The sequence below is a fragment of the Xiphophorus maculatus genome, chromosome 14, assembly GCF_002775205.1.
Source record: "Xiphophorus maculatus strain JP 163 A chromosome 14, X_maculatus-5.0-male, whole genome shotgun sequence".
In the NCBI taxonomy this organism is placed as follows: Eukaryota; Metazoa; Chordata; class Actinopteri; order Cyprinodontiformes; family Poeciliidae; genus Xiphophorus; species Xiphophorus maculatus.
In genome coordinates this window covers 2,061,024-2,078,108 of record NC_036456.1, presented here as the reverse complement: position 1 = coordinate 2,078,108, position 17,085 = coordinate 2,061,024, and the positions used below count along the sequence as shown (strand labels likewise).

Below are 17,085 nucleotides of genomic sequence, written 5' to 3'. Positions count from 1 at the left end.
GTGTGTGAAGACACACACAATTTGTGTCTTCAAATTGTGAAGACACAATTTGAGAACATAAATCAGATTAGAACCCATCAATTTCTCCTTCTGGAAAGTAATTTTTGCTGTCATAGCCTAACCCCACTTCCCGACAGCCGCTGGTTATCATGACCAAATGCAAAACATTTTGATGTAACAAAGCATCTCCAGTTGCCATTGCTTGGTTCTCTGATTTACCTTTCAAGTTCGTTAAATGTAAACCATCATTCTAGGATTTTGGGAAAACATATTTTACAGTTTAAAGAATGATTGATGTGAAAGTGTGTTGCAAACATGCTGGTTTTCTTCCCACCACCTACCGCGTGAGAACCCCGTGTGTGGGCGTGTGTGTGTGTGGGCGCGCTGTCTCGCGCGTGTTCGTCGGAGTGTGTGGTTTAGGGTTCGCGTCATTTCCACTGGTTGTTTGTGACTCGAATTTCTCCTCCCACAGGCAAAGGACCCGAGACGCTGTTCGCGGGGCAGAAGCTGAATGACAACGAGTGGCACTCGGTGAAGGTGGTGCGGCGAGGCAAGAGCCTGCAGCTGTCTGTGGATAATGTCACAGTGGAAGGTGGGTTGTGTTGGGGACACGGACATCCTGTTCCGCTGTTGTGAAAACTGATATTTAGGAGTATTAATAGCAAAGTTAAAATGTGGTATTTGCTAAATGTCAGAGTCTTGCTAGCATTTAAATAACAGTTCCATGACACGTCAGTGAGTAAATATCAATACCCTTCCACAATCGCATCCCACACTGACTCATCTTTGTGTGGCTCATCTTTCGACAGATGACTGTTTAAATGCAGCCTCATCAAAAATAATATTTAGGCACTATAGAATAAACAAAAAAGTTCGTTTTTTTATCTTCTTAAGTTGCTGTATTTATTTACTAGGTTTATTTGATAGGGACAGACACACAATAACACAAACAGAATAAAACAGCAGCTCCATGCCTGTATTATGGAGCTTGTAGCATAAGCTAATTTGTGCCATTTGTCCCTAGATGGGCATTTCCAAGCAGTCCACCTAAAGACTGTTAGGAAGTGAAATAATAATAATGTAAATATTAAAACATGACATTGACAACATATGCAGTGTCACGTTGACACATTGCAACGTGACGTCACGCACAACGTTTTTTGCCAAAAGCTGTCCAACATTGACTTTCATTGGTGTTAACCGTCAAGTTGCTAACAACGCGCTAAGTCTTAAATGTACACGTCGCATTTTAAAGAGAAATGGACGCAGTGCTGTGCTTTGCTACTAATTGTCAACACCACAACAACTAGATGACAAGGTCCAGAGGTCTCACATTTCACAGGTCAGGAAAAGGTTTGAAATAAAATGTTATGCTAGCTTGACTTTGACAACCTTACTGTGCAGATGTGCTGCAGAATTCTGCGTGTTTCAGTTCAGTTGAAATAAAAAAGGCGACCGGTACACCAACTCTGACAGATCATCAGTAGCACGTGTTTAAGTTAGCTAATCTACCACTGCCGCTAATTTACACATCAAGCCTGGAAACATAATACTTTAGCAAACTGAATGATCTGTTCTTTACGTGGTAAATGTTTGCATGTTTTTTTAGTGTTGAATATAAGATACACTAGTGGAGCTGTTGTCAGTCAGTTTCTATGGAAAATACGTGTAGCTGACAGAAGGAAAGACAGGATAAAGGAGAATACGGGTGGTTTTGAGTTGTTGTTAAATGGTTTTTCTGCGTTATTTTCCTTTCACTGTTTGGCACTGCACTAGATTAATAAAACATAAATCTCCAGGTTTTATTCTTTTATCTTCATTTTTTACTTTGTCAGCGCAGCTATGAATGGCATGTAAAGGAATTGGCTTTTTTGCCCTCCAGCGTTGTACACATGCATAGACATTGAACAATAATATGTCTATAAAGCAAAGAAAATAAAAAAAACATGACAGTAAAAATGCTGTATTTGACATAACCTGAGTTTTTTTTTTTTTTCAACATATTGAAGATGGTTGTAGACTTTAAACTTACAGGGCCTGAGTTCCAATTTGCTCTCACAGAGAGAGTACTTTCTAAAGAGACAACAGAGGAATATTATGCACTGATAACAGAAGACGGATGAAAGGTCAAGAGAAGTGGCTTAGTCGCAGCACTGTGGCCCCAGGTGAAAGAACGGAAGGGCCAAAAAAAGAGAGAGAGAGAGAGAGAGAGAGAGAGAGAGAGAGAGAGAGAGAGAGAGAGAAAGGTGAGAATAAGGAGCGAATATGCAAGGAGCCAGAAGCAAAGAGTGACCCTGTGAAGTCCCGACTGACTCAGGAACCGTTTCACATTTAGAGAAAAAGTAAAGCCCCCAGGGGTCCGAACTGAGCACTGAGCAGCTTTATTGGGGGGGGCGTCATTTCTGAACGAAATTCTGCTGAGCCTAATTACTCCACAACTCCCTCTTAAGCATTATCCAATCAGCAGACTATAGAGCCATATCAAGAGATTTTCTGCATTACGGTTTTGCAATGTAGTTCACAGGAGGCCGTAAGAACAGAAAACAAAGCAAGCGTGATCAATTTAGGATTTTCTAAAGGCAGTAAACTCTAAAATAATTAGACAAAATATTCATCAGTGCATGTTCATTTGGTCAGTAGGAGATTAAAATGCACACAAAAAAGGTTTCCACACAAGTTGATTCTATTGGTGTCGCAGTCGGCTTAAAAAGTAAATATTGCCATGTTTCTAAAATAATGGATTAATTTATTTTTTGCCAAAAGATAATTTAGGCAAAAAAGAAAATCACTTTTAGCAAAAGTAATTTAGACCATTATATGGACAGAAACACAGTTATTAGAATAACATTGATGAATGTATATATATTCTTTCCTTTTTTTTTTTTTCTTTGTTGTTCCATTTCAATGTTTCAGATCATCAAACAAATTTCAATATCAAAGATAACCTGAGTAAATACAAAATACAGTTTTGAAATGATGGATTTGTGATTTAAAGGAGAAAAAAAACCTGTCCCCATGTTAAGAATTGGCTCCCTAAATATTCATTTAGTCAGCTTTGCTATGGAGGTCATCCCCCCCCCCGTCTCATTTCTATTGTTGAGTCAACAAAAGCTGACCTAAAACTGAGTCAGTTGTGATCTGCATGGCTTCAGATGCTGCTTTGGGTTCCTTCTGAATGTGACGCTAATATACATTTGACTGGCAACTTTGGGACTCCCTAGAATCCCAAAGCCTTAGAAATGTTAGCTTGATAGTAGTCAAATTCTTTGTTTTCTTCTTTTTTTTTAGACCTTTTAACCTACCTTTGGTTCTTAGTGAGGTGCTAATAATTTTCCAATAATTCTTGAAATGACTAGCAGTAATCAGACCTTGTTGTATCTAACAAAACTAAGTTTAACTAGGCAAAAAGGAAGGCCAGGTTAGTGCCAGTTCGAAAACATTCATTTAAAGCTAATTTTGGTGTGTACTCTGGTTATTTTTGTCTGATATAAAAATATAGTCATGAAATATTTACGTTTGGAGAAACGTAATCAAATTTTATTTGCATAGCACATTTAGCAGCAAGGCATTTCAAAGTGCTTTACATCATAACAAACACAAAAACCCAAAGTCATGCAACATAGAATCAACAATCAAAACGTTACATTAAGTCAAGTGCCATTATTAAATTTGTAATTGATTATGTTTCAAAAGCAACTCTAGTCGAGATTTAAAGGAAGTCAGTGTTTCCGCTATAAGTCGGTAAATACACACATACTGTAAATCCTGTGATTCTGTGTGTCCAGGCCAGATGACCGGTGCCCACACACGCCTAGAGTTCCACAACATCGAGACGGGCATCATGACGGAGCGCCGCTTCATTTCCGTCGTGCCTTCAAACTTTATTGGCCACCTGCAGGGCCTGTCCTTCAACAGCCTACCCTACCTGGATCAGTGTAAGAACGGGGACATCTCCTACTGCGAACTGAACGCCCGCTTTGGCATGAGGCACATCATCGCCGATCCTGTGACGTTTCGAACGAAAGGCAGCTACTTAGCGTTAGCCACTTTGCAGGCCTACGCCTCCATGCACCTGTTCTTTCAGTTCAAAACCACCACGCCGGATGGCCTCATGCTCTTCAACTCTGGAGATGGGAACGACTTCATCGTTGTGGAACTGGTAAAAGGGTGAGTTTCTGTTCAGCTGACTTCCAGAATATAATATTTTTTTATTAATATTGACCACCAAGGTTTTCCCTTGTTTTTATGTTTTTAATCACCAGGGGTTGGTGTTAAACACAACTGCATACTGGATTGGGTTTACTCTTTGTTGTAAATACTTTTAAAAGTATACAACGAATATTAACGCACAGTTGTAGGAGGATACATAGTTTTCAAAAAATTTTACATACCCTTAGATTAATTAAAGTGTGACCAATTGCCTTCAGAACTCATGCAAATAGTAATAAAACCCCAGCTGTGTGCAACTTGGGAATCATTCACACCAGTTGCACAGCCATGTTTAGTCAGCTCTAATCAAACAGTAGTTAGTTGCCAAGAAGGCGCGGTTTGCTTGAAGGGACCTACGCCTACAAACGTAGGTCGCGGTTCGGTTGAAGTGAACTCTGGTTCGGTTCGAACATCAAGCGGAACAGAGACTCTTCCACAAAACCAGGAAATCTAGCGCTAACAGGTGAAATTGCTTGTGGTCTTTCGCCAAGAGCAAAAGTGAATTCCTACAACCGCTAAAAATCTGACACAACTTCACTTTTTTCAGGAAGGAAAAACAGTCGCAGTCGTGTCTTTCTCAGGGGTTTTTGTGTCGTTTCATTTAGTGGTTTTAGGTGTAGCGCCACTACAGGCGAGGAGGTGAACAAGTTACTCGGAGGGTTTGGCTGGTTTGACACAATGCAGAGTGAACGTGAACAGCAGCAGCTGAAATTGTTACAAATGCTGCAATTTCTTTCTCCAGCTAAACCGAATCTACCGGACTATCAGATGTGAAAAAAACCCTTAAATTAGCAATTCGAAAACTATCCGTTCCTCTCTATGGGCATCAGGGCCACTCCTCTGAATCATGATTTTTCTACCTAAGTGCTAGAGCTCATCCTGCTGTACATGTTCAAATATCCTGATCATGTAACTTGATCCATATAGCCAACCCATCCACCCATCCATCCATGTTCTAACACTCTTGTCCCTACTGGGGTTGGGAGAGGTGCTGGTGTCCATCTCCAGCTAACGTTCTGGGCGAGAGGCGGGGTTCACCCTGGACAGGTCACCAGTCTGTCGCAGCATATAGCCAACCCTAGTGAGATTTATTGCCAGTGTCTTGAAGTTTATAGGAGAAACGCGGCACTGATCACAGGTCTAGATTACGCTGCTTGCACATATCGCCATAGTTGGACGTGAACTGGAAAGGCTTTTTAGTTGTTGTCTGTTTCACTGAAGCCGCAAACATCTGGAACTTTTCCGTGTGCTCCACTTCATTTACTCCGACGAGTGCTGATCTTACAGCACACTACCTGAGAAAGAACACTGGATCCAGCGAGGGTTTGGGTTAAGCATTCTGTCTTTTCAGAACCGACATCTGTTGGAGCCCTGGAAAGACTAGCATTGAGTTAAACAGGTTAAGTTTGTGAATTGTACCAGCATAAAAGCTGCTCTTTAATTAGACTATCAAAGACAGGCGTGTTTCCTTTTGTCTCTCTCTGTCTCTTGTGGTCTGCTGTCGGCATTGTTGCACGCAAAAGCTTTTAAGCCGCTACTGCCACGAAGACAATATGCATCACAGAAGAATTCAGATCAAGGTGAGAAAAAACAAACAAAAAAAAAAACCCCTGAATAAATGCGCAGCAGTAATCTCAATCAGAAATACAAAAGAGAGCCATATTTTGACTCGGAGAAGGATGCGTTGGTTCCATTTGTGTGAACAAACGGTGTTAGGAGAGAGGGACGCTTTTCAATTTTCAGGTCAGTACAACATGAAAGCAAAAAACAAATGCGTTCCCGCGTGGAGCGTAAACCTTGATTATGTTTTTCCCACAGATTTTACCAAGGAACATACACTCAGTGGCCGCTTTATTAGGTACAACAAATCAACGCAATTACAATGCCTATGCAAAGCATTCGACCCCTCGAAGGTTTTAGCCATTTTCTAGCTTTCAAAATCGATCACAATCAAGATCATTTGGTTTCTTTGACATAAACAAAATGCTGTAGAGGTCATCTTGACCTCTAATTTGAAAACTGATTTCTACTTTCACCTATCCGAAATTAATATCTGTGTCTGCATTGGCTTCAATTTTGAATAAAATTCTGGATCGCTTGTCGGTGCCCCGTCTACTCAATCTAATTCTATACTTTTTCCTCTCATGCTTTATTTTACATTATTTGGCATTCCTACTTGTACTTTCTGAACCATCTGAAAAAAAATATTTGTTAGTTCATTTTTACATGTTTAGCTGAAGTTATCAAACTATTGTTTGTTTCTTTACTTTTTGTTTCACATTGGCTGTTCTACTCTCAATTCCGCTGACTGACATAATTAAAGTTGTGTTATTTTTCCTTGTTTGACCAAGCTTGTGAAGCTATTGGTGTATTTAAGTGTTAAGCGTGCTGTACTGGTGCAGAGTTACCAAATAAGTTTGACCAGTTATGACAGTACATTTATGTCTGTGTTTAAAAATAAAATGTTTTAACTTAGTTCAGCTGTTTTTCTGTATCGGACGATACTAATCCTCAGATATTGGTATCGGAAGTGACACCGATATCTGATCGGTGCATCCCTACTAAACAATGATAATAAAAGTAAGTGATTTAATAAATATTTACACCCTTCAAGTTGGGATTTAGAAGATTCGCATTCAGCCAAACTATAGAGTCTGTGTCTGTTTGGCTTTGAATGTGTTATGAGAGCCTTAACTAGACAGTAAAGACGCAAATTTTTACTGACTGACATTGACTGAATGCCACATGAATTACTTACTGCAATTCATTTACCATTTTGTTTTTATTCTTTTCAATGTTATTTAAGCATATTTTAGATTCTCCTTGGCTGTAGTCGGTGATGTACCAAGCCAAAAACAGCAACATGAATGTAATACTTTGCTTCCTTTCCTCACAGGTACGTTCACTACGTCTTTGATCTCGGCAACGGCCCGTCGCTGATGAAGGGCAACTCAGACAAGCCGCTCAACGACAATCAGTGGCACAACGTGGTGGTGTCCCGGGATGCCAACAATGTACACACGCTGAAGATCGACTCGCGCACCGTGACGCAGCACTCCAACGGAGCCCGCAACCTGGACCTCAAAGGTAAGGACGGGGTGTTTTTTTTCTTTTTCTTCTCGTGTGGGACTGCGACATCCTCCATGAAACGTGATCACTTAAAGGGAATAAGCACGCGCCATCCTTCCGTTCTGCCCCTGAAGTGTTGTTGGAGAGTGGCCACGAACACATTGAGGCAGAAATCTACATTAGTTCCACTTTCAGAATACAAACAGCCTTTAAGACTTAGTCTTGTTTAAAAGCTTTGATTTTCTTTTTCCACAAGGAAAACTCGCTTTTTGTGTTGGATGTAGAGAATGTCAGCCTTCTCTTTTTTTTTTTTTTTTTTTTATGAATGTGCTCTATTCCAAAAAAGAATAACAGCAATGATTTAATGCGTCGTGCTTTGCGCTTGTGAATTATTTTTGAAATAACTATGGTCAAATGTTTCTCCAAAAACCTTAAAAATCTCAGGTCTGCTGGGAAGCAGGAAAATGACAGCTTTTGTAATTGCAAGTTTTTTTTTTCTTCTAATATTCAATTTGGAGGCTTTGGAGAGTTTTTTTTTAGGTCGAAGTAGAACCTGATGGATGTGAAGAGGGAACCAAAAGAAGCTGTTTTGTATTAAATAACAGTGGACAGGCTGCACAACCACCAAACTCTTTTAAAAGCCTTCCTAGCTCAATACTAGGGAGAAACCTGGATGTTTCATTCTCATACTGCCTTGCTCAAATTTCAGAATAATCAATCAATCAATCAGTCAAATTTTATTTGCATAGCACATTTCAGCAGCAAGGCATTTCAAAGTGCTTTACATCATTACAAACACAGAAACACAAAGCAACATAGAATCAACAATCAAAACACAGCATTAAGTCAAGTTCCATCAATAAATTTGTAATTGATTACATTTCAAATACAATTCTAAACAGGTGGGTTTTTAGTCGAGATTTAAAAGGGGTCAGTGTTTCAGCTGTTTACAGTTTTCTGGAAGTTTGTTCCAAATTTGTGGTGCATAGATGCTGAAAGCTGCTTCTCCTCGTTTGGTTCTGGTTCTGGGGATGCAGAGCAGAACCAGAACCGGAAGACCTGAGAGGTTCTGGAAGGTTGATACAACAACAGCAGATCTTTGATGTATTGTGGTGCTAAGCCATTCAGTGATTTATAATATATTTATATTTAATATAATTTATAATATAATATAAGACACTTCAGATGTTAGGGCGAGCGCATGGCGTCAAAAGATCCATACGATTCAAAAACATAGCAGTGACTCATTAAATTAAACTTGTTGCATGATATTGTTTACATCTGGAAATTGTGCACATGCGCACAACGCTGGAAGGCAAAAAGACGATTCTTTTACTTGCCAGCCATTGCTGCGCTGTTAACAACAAAAGGGGGAAAAAATGCAGAAAAACCATTGAAGAATAACCCGTATGGTGGTTCTGTGGTGGCGCAGGGGTTAAACACAACCCACATGAAAAGGCAGTAGTCCTCAATGTGGCCGTCGCCGGTTTGAATCCTGGCCTGGCGATCTTTGTCTTCCCTCTTCTTTCATTACCTACTTTCAAATAAAGGCCACTAGAGCTAAAACACTTTAAAAAAACAAACAAAAACCACTCATATTCTTAACTTTATTGTCAAATACACTTTCTAAAACCTACTTTCTGTGTGAGTCTTTCCAGGTTGAAGCTACATTTAAAGTTTTCAATGAATCACTTTGGGTTTCGCAACAATTGGATATTTAAGGTCTTCATGTTATGAATCGATTGCAATTGGTAGAATTGAATTTCTAAATGGAATAGTGGGACACCAGTCAGTTTAGTCCTTATAGCAAAAGTTTCCAATGAGACATTATGGTAAACAATGATAACAGCTGAGCCAGGTCACCTACAACCAAAAATATTCTAGTTTTCAGAATGGCACTTGTTAGAAGTGCAAAATTATATTCATAATGTGAATAATAAGAAAAATGTTTGGCAGATAAACAACAAAAGTGCTCTGTGAATGGACGTACTAAGTTGGCCAAAATTGTTGACTAAATGTTTTACTGACCAAACCTCTTTTCCACCTCGTTCTTCTTAAATAAGCCAGAGGCTATTATATTTTAGATTTTAACTTATTTATTTTAAGAGTACCATTCACAACATCACAATCTATTATTGGAACTTCAGCACCAGCAAGTATTTGTTTACATCTGTTTTCTTAATCTGCAATGGACTGGCGATCTGTCCAGGATCCAGCCCTCATGACCCACTATAGGGACAAACGTGCGTGTATAATAATTCATGGATGGATAAATGTAATGTACATTTGTCTCCAAAATATTGATTTGATTCATGTTTTATGACTTTTGTTTGCAATAGATAGGGTGTAAGGATAGATAAATACATCTCCATAATGATTCCTTATTGTTGCTTATTTTAGATTGTTTGTTACTAATATGATTTTCAATTAAGATTGAATAAAGATTTAAAAATAAAATAGGGAAATACCACGTGACATATCACGTTTTGTAGCCATTTCTTTACTGTTTAATTTGTATTTTTAATTTTGAAAGTGTTCTTGGTGTTTTGAAAGGCGTTGTCAAATAAAATACATTATTATTATAATTATTATAACACGGTTGGTACAGGAAATAGTGTCACTAGCGCCCCCTTCATTTCCGGAATGAAATAGTCATAAGGTGTGAGACTGACAGTGGTCCGTCCCGCCCCTTTCTGTTTGCTGCAGCGAGGTGTACTTGGAATTTTTAGCAACATCAAATAAAGTTTTACAATGTTCACCAAAAACTAACTTGTGTTAGCGACTGTTAAAGTCTCCCAAGCTATTTAAATTCCCGTCCAAACTTTGTAGACGTTTTTTTTTCATGCATTTATAATCAATAAATGAAGGACTGTATTAGTGGATTTTATTACATATTATTTTCTTATTATTTGGTGGAAGCTTTACATAAGCCCATTGGGCGTTGGCATCTTCCTGCATTGTTTTTTTCTTTTTTCTTCATAAAATTAAAAACTAAAAACTGCAGCTTTCCCATTCATTTCCAATCCACCAGCAACTTCTGCCTAGAGTCCATGGAATAGTCGTTCAAAATACCAATAAAACAAATTACATGGTTTATGACAAACTAGAACTGGAACTTTTATGTCTTTATCTCTGACCGTTCCCCGCCGTGTTCCTTGGGATTCATGAAGATCTTTGGTCTCTCCATTCTGTGAAAATCCTCTGATTCAGTTATGAAACAAATGGATTGATGCTGACATTACAGACAATACAACTATTTCCATATAAAATGGCCTCAATTTGTTTCAACTAGATGTGATTATTTGGTGTCAGAGCCAAGGGACCAGGATCACCTGAAACTAAAACAGTAAGAGCAAAAAAAAATAACCATGAACCAAAATTTATTTATTCTACAGAAAGAATAAATCAGTCACCCTAACACTTTTAACCTCCCCCCCCCTCCTCAACTCCCACCAAGCCCAATTTCAATATGGGGAGGGGAGGAGGCTGGTTGGTCAGTGTGGTAGATTTCTCAAACACTGACATCATCATCATTCCAAAGATGAATCAAAACTCTGTGATGTCACAACTAGAGTCATGCTTGTGATGTCATCAGCACTGTATGTATGTAACAAACTGCTACCTTCTTGTCATTGCTTCCTGCACTACTGACGAGTCCAGACGTACGCAAAGCGCTTTTTATAAACATGTCTAGGGATATTTACTCCAACAGTGAGAAAGCTGAACAAGGCTGGGTAGAGAAGAGACCGTCTCCCATTGAAATGCAGAGAGATCCAAAGACTTGGATCTATTTTGGAAAAGGAGAGAGCGAGGTTGTTTGATGTGACCCAAAAGCTGGAGACCACCCAAAAAAAACTGGAGGATACAAAGATTGAGCTACAGACACAGAGAACCATCAAGAAGATTTTTATGCAGAAGACATTAGAGTTAAAGGCAGAACTAGACACAGTTAACAGTCCAGCGACTCTCAGCCCTGCTGACATGATGCAGCTGAAGCATGATGATGACAAGGAGAATTCATACAGAAACCTAAAATGGACGTATGAAGCGGATGTTTCTGCGCTAAGACAACAAAACAAGGATTGCCAGCTCGAAATAACTCGTTTGAACGAAGCACATCTGGAAAAAGCCAGGAACGACCTTGAGCTCATCAACACACTGAGAGCAGAAAAGGAAGATCTGGACCAGAGAAGAAGAGAAGAGTTGTCTGTCCTGCAACAACAATCCAATGAGACAATAATACATCTAAAGAGTATTCTGGATCTGGCTACTATTGCTTTTGAGGGACTTAAAGCCAGACATGAAGTCGAAGTTTCTGGCCTGATGCAGCAGGCAGACATTTTTAAGCAGGACAGAGCTAAAGACAAGGAAGCTTCCTCTCTGAAAATCATGGAGCTGGAAGCTGAAAAGAAAAATCTTATAAAAGAACTAACTGCCTTCCAGAAACTGCACTCTGGCTGTGAGAAGAAAAAAATGAAATCGGATCTTCAAGATGGAAATGAATTTGGACCTCCAGGAAAAAACATGGCAAAGTGTCAAGAAGGAAATGAGGAAGTCACAAACAGCATTTCTGACTCTGCAGCCAAAATTCAGGACCATCACTTAGAAGAAACACTGGAAGAGGACATAAATGTTCCTCATGGATCGAACAAGGAGGCAAATGATTTTGTTGTAGAGAGAGAACCTGAGGCCACAGACATGAGAGACAGCTGTGTGGCAAACCAGTCAGAGGAACCAGTGGAGGCAGCGGGCAAGAAAACGTCCGTATGGAAGAGGATACAGGACAGTTTTAAGCTAAAAAAATCACAACAGAAGAAGAGCAAGAAAACATCATAATAGAGCAACTAGGAGAAAATGTCTAGTTAATTTCTGAACCGTTTGCAAAACCCCAAAATAAATCTCTTATTTTAGACCAGAAAAAAAAAATGGCCATGGGTTTTCTCCCGGTGCTCCGGTTTCCCCCAGGATTTCAAAAATGATGTAAATTTTGGTGATTGACTATAATGAACATTGTCCTCAAGAAAGGTCGTATTAATTTCTAGAAAACTGAATTTGCAAACGGTTCAGATTAGAGAAACATAATGTCAGGTGAGAGTTGCTCTCCACAGGTTTCTCTCCACAAGTTGCTCTCCATAGGTTGCTCTCCACAGGTTTCTCTCCACAAGTTGCTCTCCACAGGTTGCTCTCCACAGGTTTCTCTCCACAAGTTGCTCTCCACAGGTTGCTCTCCACAAGTTGCCCTTTGTCACCAGTGTCTAGATGCAGTCAAGGTTTTGATGGGATCCGTTTTAGTTGCCTTAGCGTTGCGTCTCTGCTTTTTGCAGATGTGACGAGGTCCTATTGGCTTCAACAGCTGTGAGCAAATAAACTTTGTTGTCGGCCTAACAAGGCGAATGCCTGAACTGGAAAAGGAGTGGCCCTTGGTGGCCCTTGGTGGCCCTTGGTGGCCCTGCCCATTCAGATTTCTGGCTCCCCACAAGACAGACTATGAAGATACGTTGAACTAACCAATAGCATACAAAGCTAATGCTGATGTTACACCAGTGAGTCACTAAGGAGAGTCTTGAAGCTCAACACAGATGGACAGAGTACAGAAAAGATGTTGCAGTTTTTTTTACAAATAATCATGTAAGTTGACTGATGTTGTTGTATCCACAAAATGTTGGCTAGATGATGACTAGTTAATTCATACCAATATATCATGAAATGCCTGTTAACATGAATATTAATGTTGCTGTTAACCCATGTAATATTCCTTGATAGATAGTTGTTGCCAGGAATAAACCCAGTTCTCTTTATTTTCTTTGCAAAAGTTGTTCTCACTGTTGCTTTTGATATATTTCAAAGAAATGTTTATTGTCACAACAGAAGGAGCAAAGAGTCGGAGAGGAGACAACAGACCAGAGGTCAGCAGCAGGACCATGATGTAGGATCTTCTGTTACCTGAGAATAATTTGCTTAAGACGAGCAAATTATTACTTATTAATAATTTATTTATTACTAAGATGAGTAATAAGCAAATTATTACTTACCTTAGTAATAATCTGCTTATTACTAAGATAAGTAATAAGCAAATTATTACTTATCATGAAAATAAGTAATAATTTGCTTATGCCTTAATTTCCACCCATACAAACACAAAACCAACACAATGCTTATGACCCACACAAATACAGGCTACAAGCACACAAATGTAGACACGTTGTGTGTCTGACCCACACAAAGCCACAATGCGACACAGCCACACACACAAATATATATTCCTACATAGCCTATTTCTTACAAATTACACTAAGTTATAAAAATAGTCAAATAAACCTTACCTAGTAGATATGAACTCTCCTCTTGCCGGTTCTCAGGCTCAGATTCTGTCTGTGACACCCAGAGGAGGTGAAATGATCTGTTACACAAAGAATTTGTGTAACAGATTTTTAAACAAAAAATTTGCTAATTTTTTGTTTAATTTTTAGCTTCACATTTAGATATGGAAAAAGTGTGAGTCAAAAAATCCCCAAGCAGTTTTGAATCTGAACTCAGATCCAGAACCGCACAGCATTCTGGGAGATGTAGGCAGAGGCATGACTTTAGCAGTTCTTCCTAGCTCTCTTTGGTTACCTAGCAACTTAGTCATTCTTTGGTTACCTAGCAACGACCTTTTGCTTAACTTGCGCAGCAGCAGTTTCAGGTTTGGCCACTGTGCCTCATAACTGGAAAAAAAAAATTAAAAAAACAAACATGTGGGGATGTTCAGGGAGAGAAACTAGCATCATGCTAAACAGTGGATATGAGGTGATTTCCCACATTATCCATTATTAGTCGATATCTTGAGTTAAAATTTTCACGAAAATAAAATGTTTGTTTTTTGTGGCACATCTGTATCTTATTTTGAAGGGATGTGTAAACGTTACCATAGCGAACGCGCTGGCGTTAGGGCAGCGGTCGCCACGAGATGAGTGGAGTTGTAAGTCTTAAGTCTGCTTCACACGATTTAAGGATTGTAGGCCGATTTTCCAAACTTCTGTGACCACGCAGGACACGAGCCGATGCAACGTTTCCACGTTTCTTGACCAGGACTCCACTTTCAGACGACACAGATTCATTCACAGAGAAGGCGAGCAACACCTCGTCACACCGAACAAATGTTAAGAGTTTTAACACGAAGTAGAACGTGAGTTTTAACTTAGTGCATTTTAGAGGGTCAGCAAACTTGTAACATGGTTTACTGAATTTTTGAGAAGGAAAAGCAAATAGAAAGGGGCGGGGACAGACCTTTCCGTCAGTCCCATACCTTATTTGGAAATGGGACTATTGCACTCCAGAAATGAAGGGGGCGTATTTTCATAATCACTAGTATAAATATCTTAAAGAAGCGGGGTTGAGAGGTCAATTGAAAGAAGTTTGAGAGGTTCTTCCATTGATGTTCGGCACACGATCCACAATGTAAAACCAAGAAAGTCAACAAAAGGTATTTTTACCTTCTTAATTTTTTTTCACATAGTAAATCAATACGCTTTTCTAGATTAGGTTGAAAATATAATTAACAGCCGTAAACTAGTGAAATTCGTAATTCATACAGGGGAAGGCTAATTTTAGCATGTAGCATAGCTAATTATTATCCCGCAGGGCACCATTAGAGAAAAATAGAAAAGTAGATAACATGTATAATTGAGAAATGTATTTTATGCTCAAACTTTGTTTTTTATTTTCATTTTAAAAATAAAATGAAGTAAAATGAAGTATACAAATCCACGTATCTATTTGCAACATTCGGAACGGAGAGAAGATTCTTCCATATTGCAGGAACGATAAATATTGCTGTCCCCTTTGCTCATACAAGGTACAGAACCATATAGCACAAACTGATATGGTTCAACATAACGGTATGTAAAACTACACTTGAAAAATATAAAATATATTTTACATACTTACTAGTTTTCTAGTGTTTTTCTTTTATTTTTAAAGGCTAATCTTTTTTAAATATAAATATTAAATATTGGTTTTGTACCCCAATGTTAAATTTCTGGAAAGACTAATATATTTTATAACCTGATGGATGTGAAGAGGGAACCAAAAGAAGCTGTTTTGTATTAAATAACAGTGGACAGGCTGCACAACCACCAAACTCTTTTAAAAGCCTTCCTAGCTCAATACTAGGGAGAAACCTGGATGTTTCATTCTCATACTGCCTTGCTCAAATTTCAGAATAATCAATCAATCAATCAGTCAAATTTTATTTGCATAGCACATTTCAGCAGCAAGGCATTTCAAAGTGCTTTACATCATTACAAACACAGAAACACAAAGCAACATAGAATCAACAATCAAAACACGACATTAAGTCAAGTTCCATCAATAAATTTGTAATTGATTACATTTCAAATACAATTCTAAACAGGTGGGTTTTTAGTCGAGATTTAAAAGGGGTCAGTGTTTCAGCTGTTTACAGTTTTCTGGAAGTTTGTTCCAAATTTGTGGTGCATAGATGCTGAAAGCTGCTTCTCCTCGTTTGGTTCTGGTTCTGGGGATGCAGAGCAGAACCAGAACCGGAAGACCTGAGAGGTTCTGGAAGGTTGATACAACAACAGCAGATCTTTGATGTATTGTGGTGCTAAGCCATTCAGTGATTTATAATATATTTATATTTAATATAATTTATAATATAATATAAGACACTTCAGATGTTAGGGCGAGCGCATGGCGTCAAAAGATCCATACGATTCAAAAACATAGCAGTGACTCATTAAATTAAACTTGTTGCATGATATTGTTTACATCTGGAAATTGTGCACATGCGCACAACGCTGGAAGGCAAAAAGACGATTCTTTTACTTGCCAGCCATTGCTGCGCTGTTAACAACAAAAGGGGGAAAAAATGCAGAAAAACCATTGAAGAATAACCCGTATGGTGGTTCTGTGGTGGCGCAGGGGTTAAACACAACCCACATGAAAAGGCAGTAGTCCTCAATGTGGCCGTCGCCGGTTTGAATCCTGGCCTGGCGATCTTTGTCTTCCCTCTTCTTTCATTACCTACTTTCAAATAAAGGCCACTAGAGCTAAAACACTTTAAAAAAACAAACAAAAACCACTCATATTCTTAACTTTATTGTCAAATACACTTTCTAAAACCTACTTTCTGTGTGAGTCTTTCCAGGTTGAAGCTACATTTAAAGTTTTCAATGAATCACTTTGGGTTTCGCAACAATTGGATATTTAAGGTCTTCATGTTATGAATCGATTGCAATTGGTAGAATTGAATTTCTAAATGGAATAGTGGGACACCAGTCAGTTTAGTCCTTATAGCAAAAGTTTCCAATGAGACATTATGGTAAACAATGATAACAGCTGAGCCAGGTCACCTACAACCAAAAATATTCTAGTTTTCAGAATGGCACTTGTTAGAAGTGCAAAATTATATTCATAATGTGAATAATAAGAAAAATGTTTGGCAGATAAACAACAAAAGTGCTCTGTGAATGGACGTACTAAGTTGGCCAAAATTGTTGACTAAATGTTTTACTGACCAAACCTCTTTTCCACCTCGTTCTTCTTAAATAAGCCAGAGGCTATTATATTTTAGATTTTAACTTATTTATTTTAAGAGTACCATTCACAACATCACAATCTATTATTGGAACTTCAGCACCAGCAAGTATTTGTTTACATCTGTTTTCTTAATCTGCAATGGACTGGCGATCTGTCCAGGATCCAGCCCTCATGACCCACTATAGGGACAAACGTGCGTGTATAATAATTCATGGATGGATAAATGTAATGTACATTTGTCTCCAAAATATTGATTTGATTCAT

General features: G+C 38.7%; 1 protein-coding gene across 7 annotated transcripts in view; it reads left to right on the top strand.

Annotated features, from left to right (window-relative positions):
- Window positions 1-17,085, top strand: part of LOC102219889 (neurexin-2) — an 813,998-nt gene that overhangs the window by 401,504 nt on the left and 395,409 nt on the right. For all 7 annotated transcript variants that reach the window (XM_023346052.1, XM_023346050.1, XM_023346051.1 and 4 more), the window contains 3 exons: window positions 473-592; window positions 3,786-4,167; window positions 7,106-7,296. In XM_023346052.1, coding sequence (XP_023201820.1) covers window positions 473-592; window positions 3,786-4,167; window positions 7,106-7,296 — 693 coding nt within the window. The remainder of the gene's footprint in view (window positions 1-472; window positions 593-3,785; window positions 4,168-7,105; window positions 7,297-17,085) is intronic.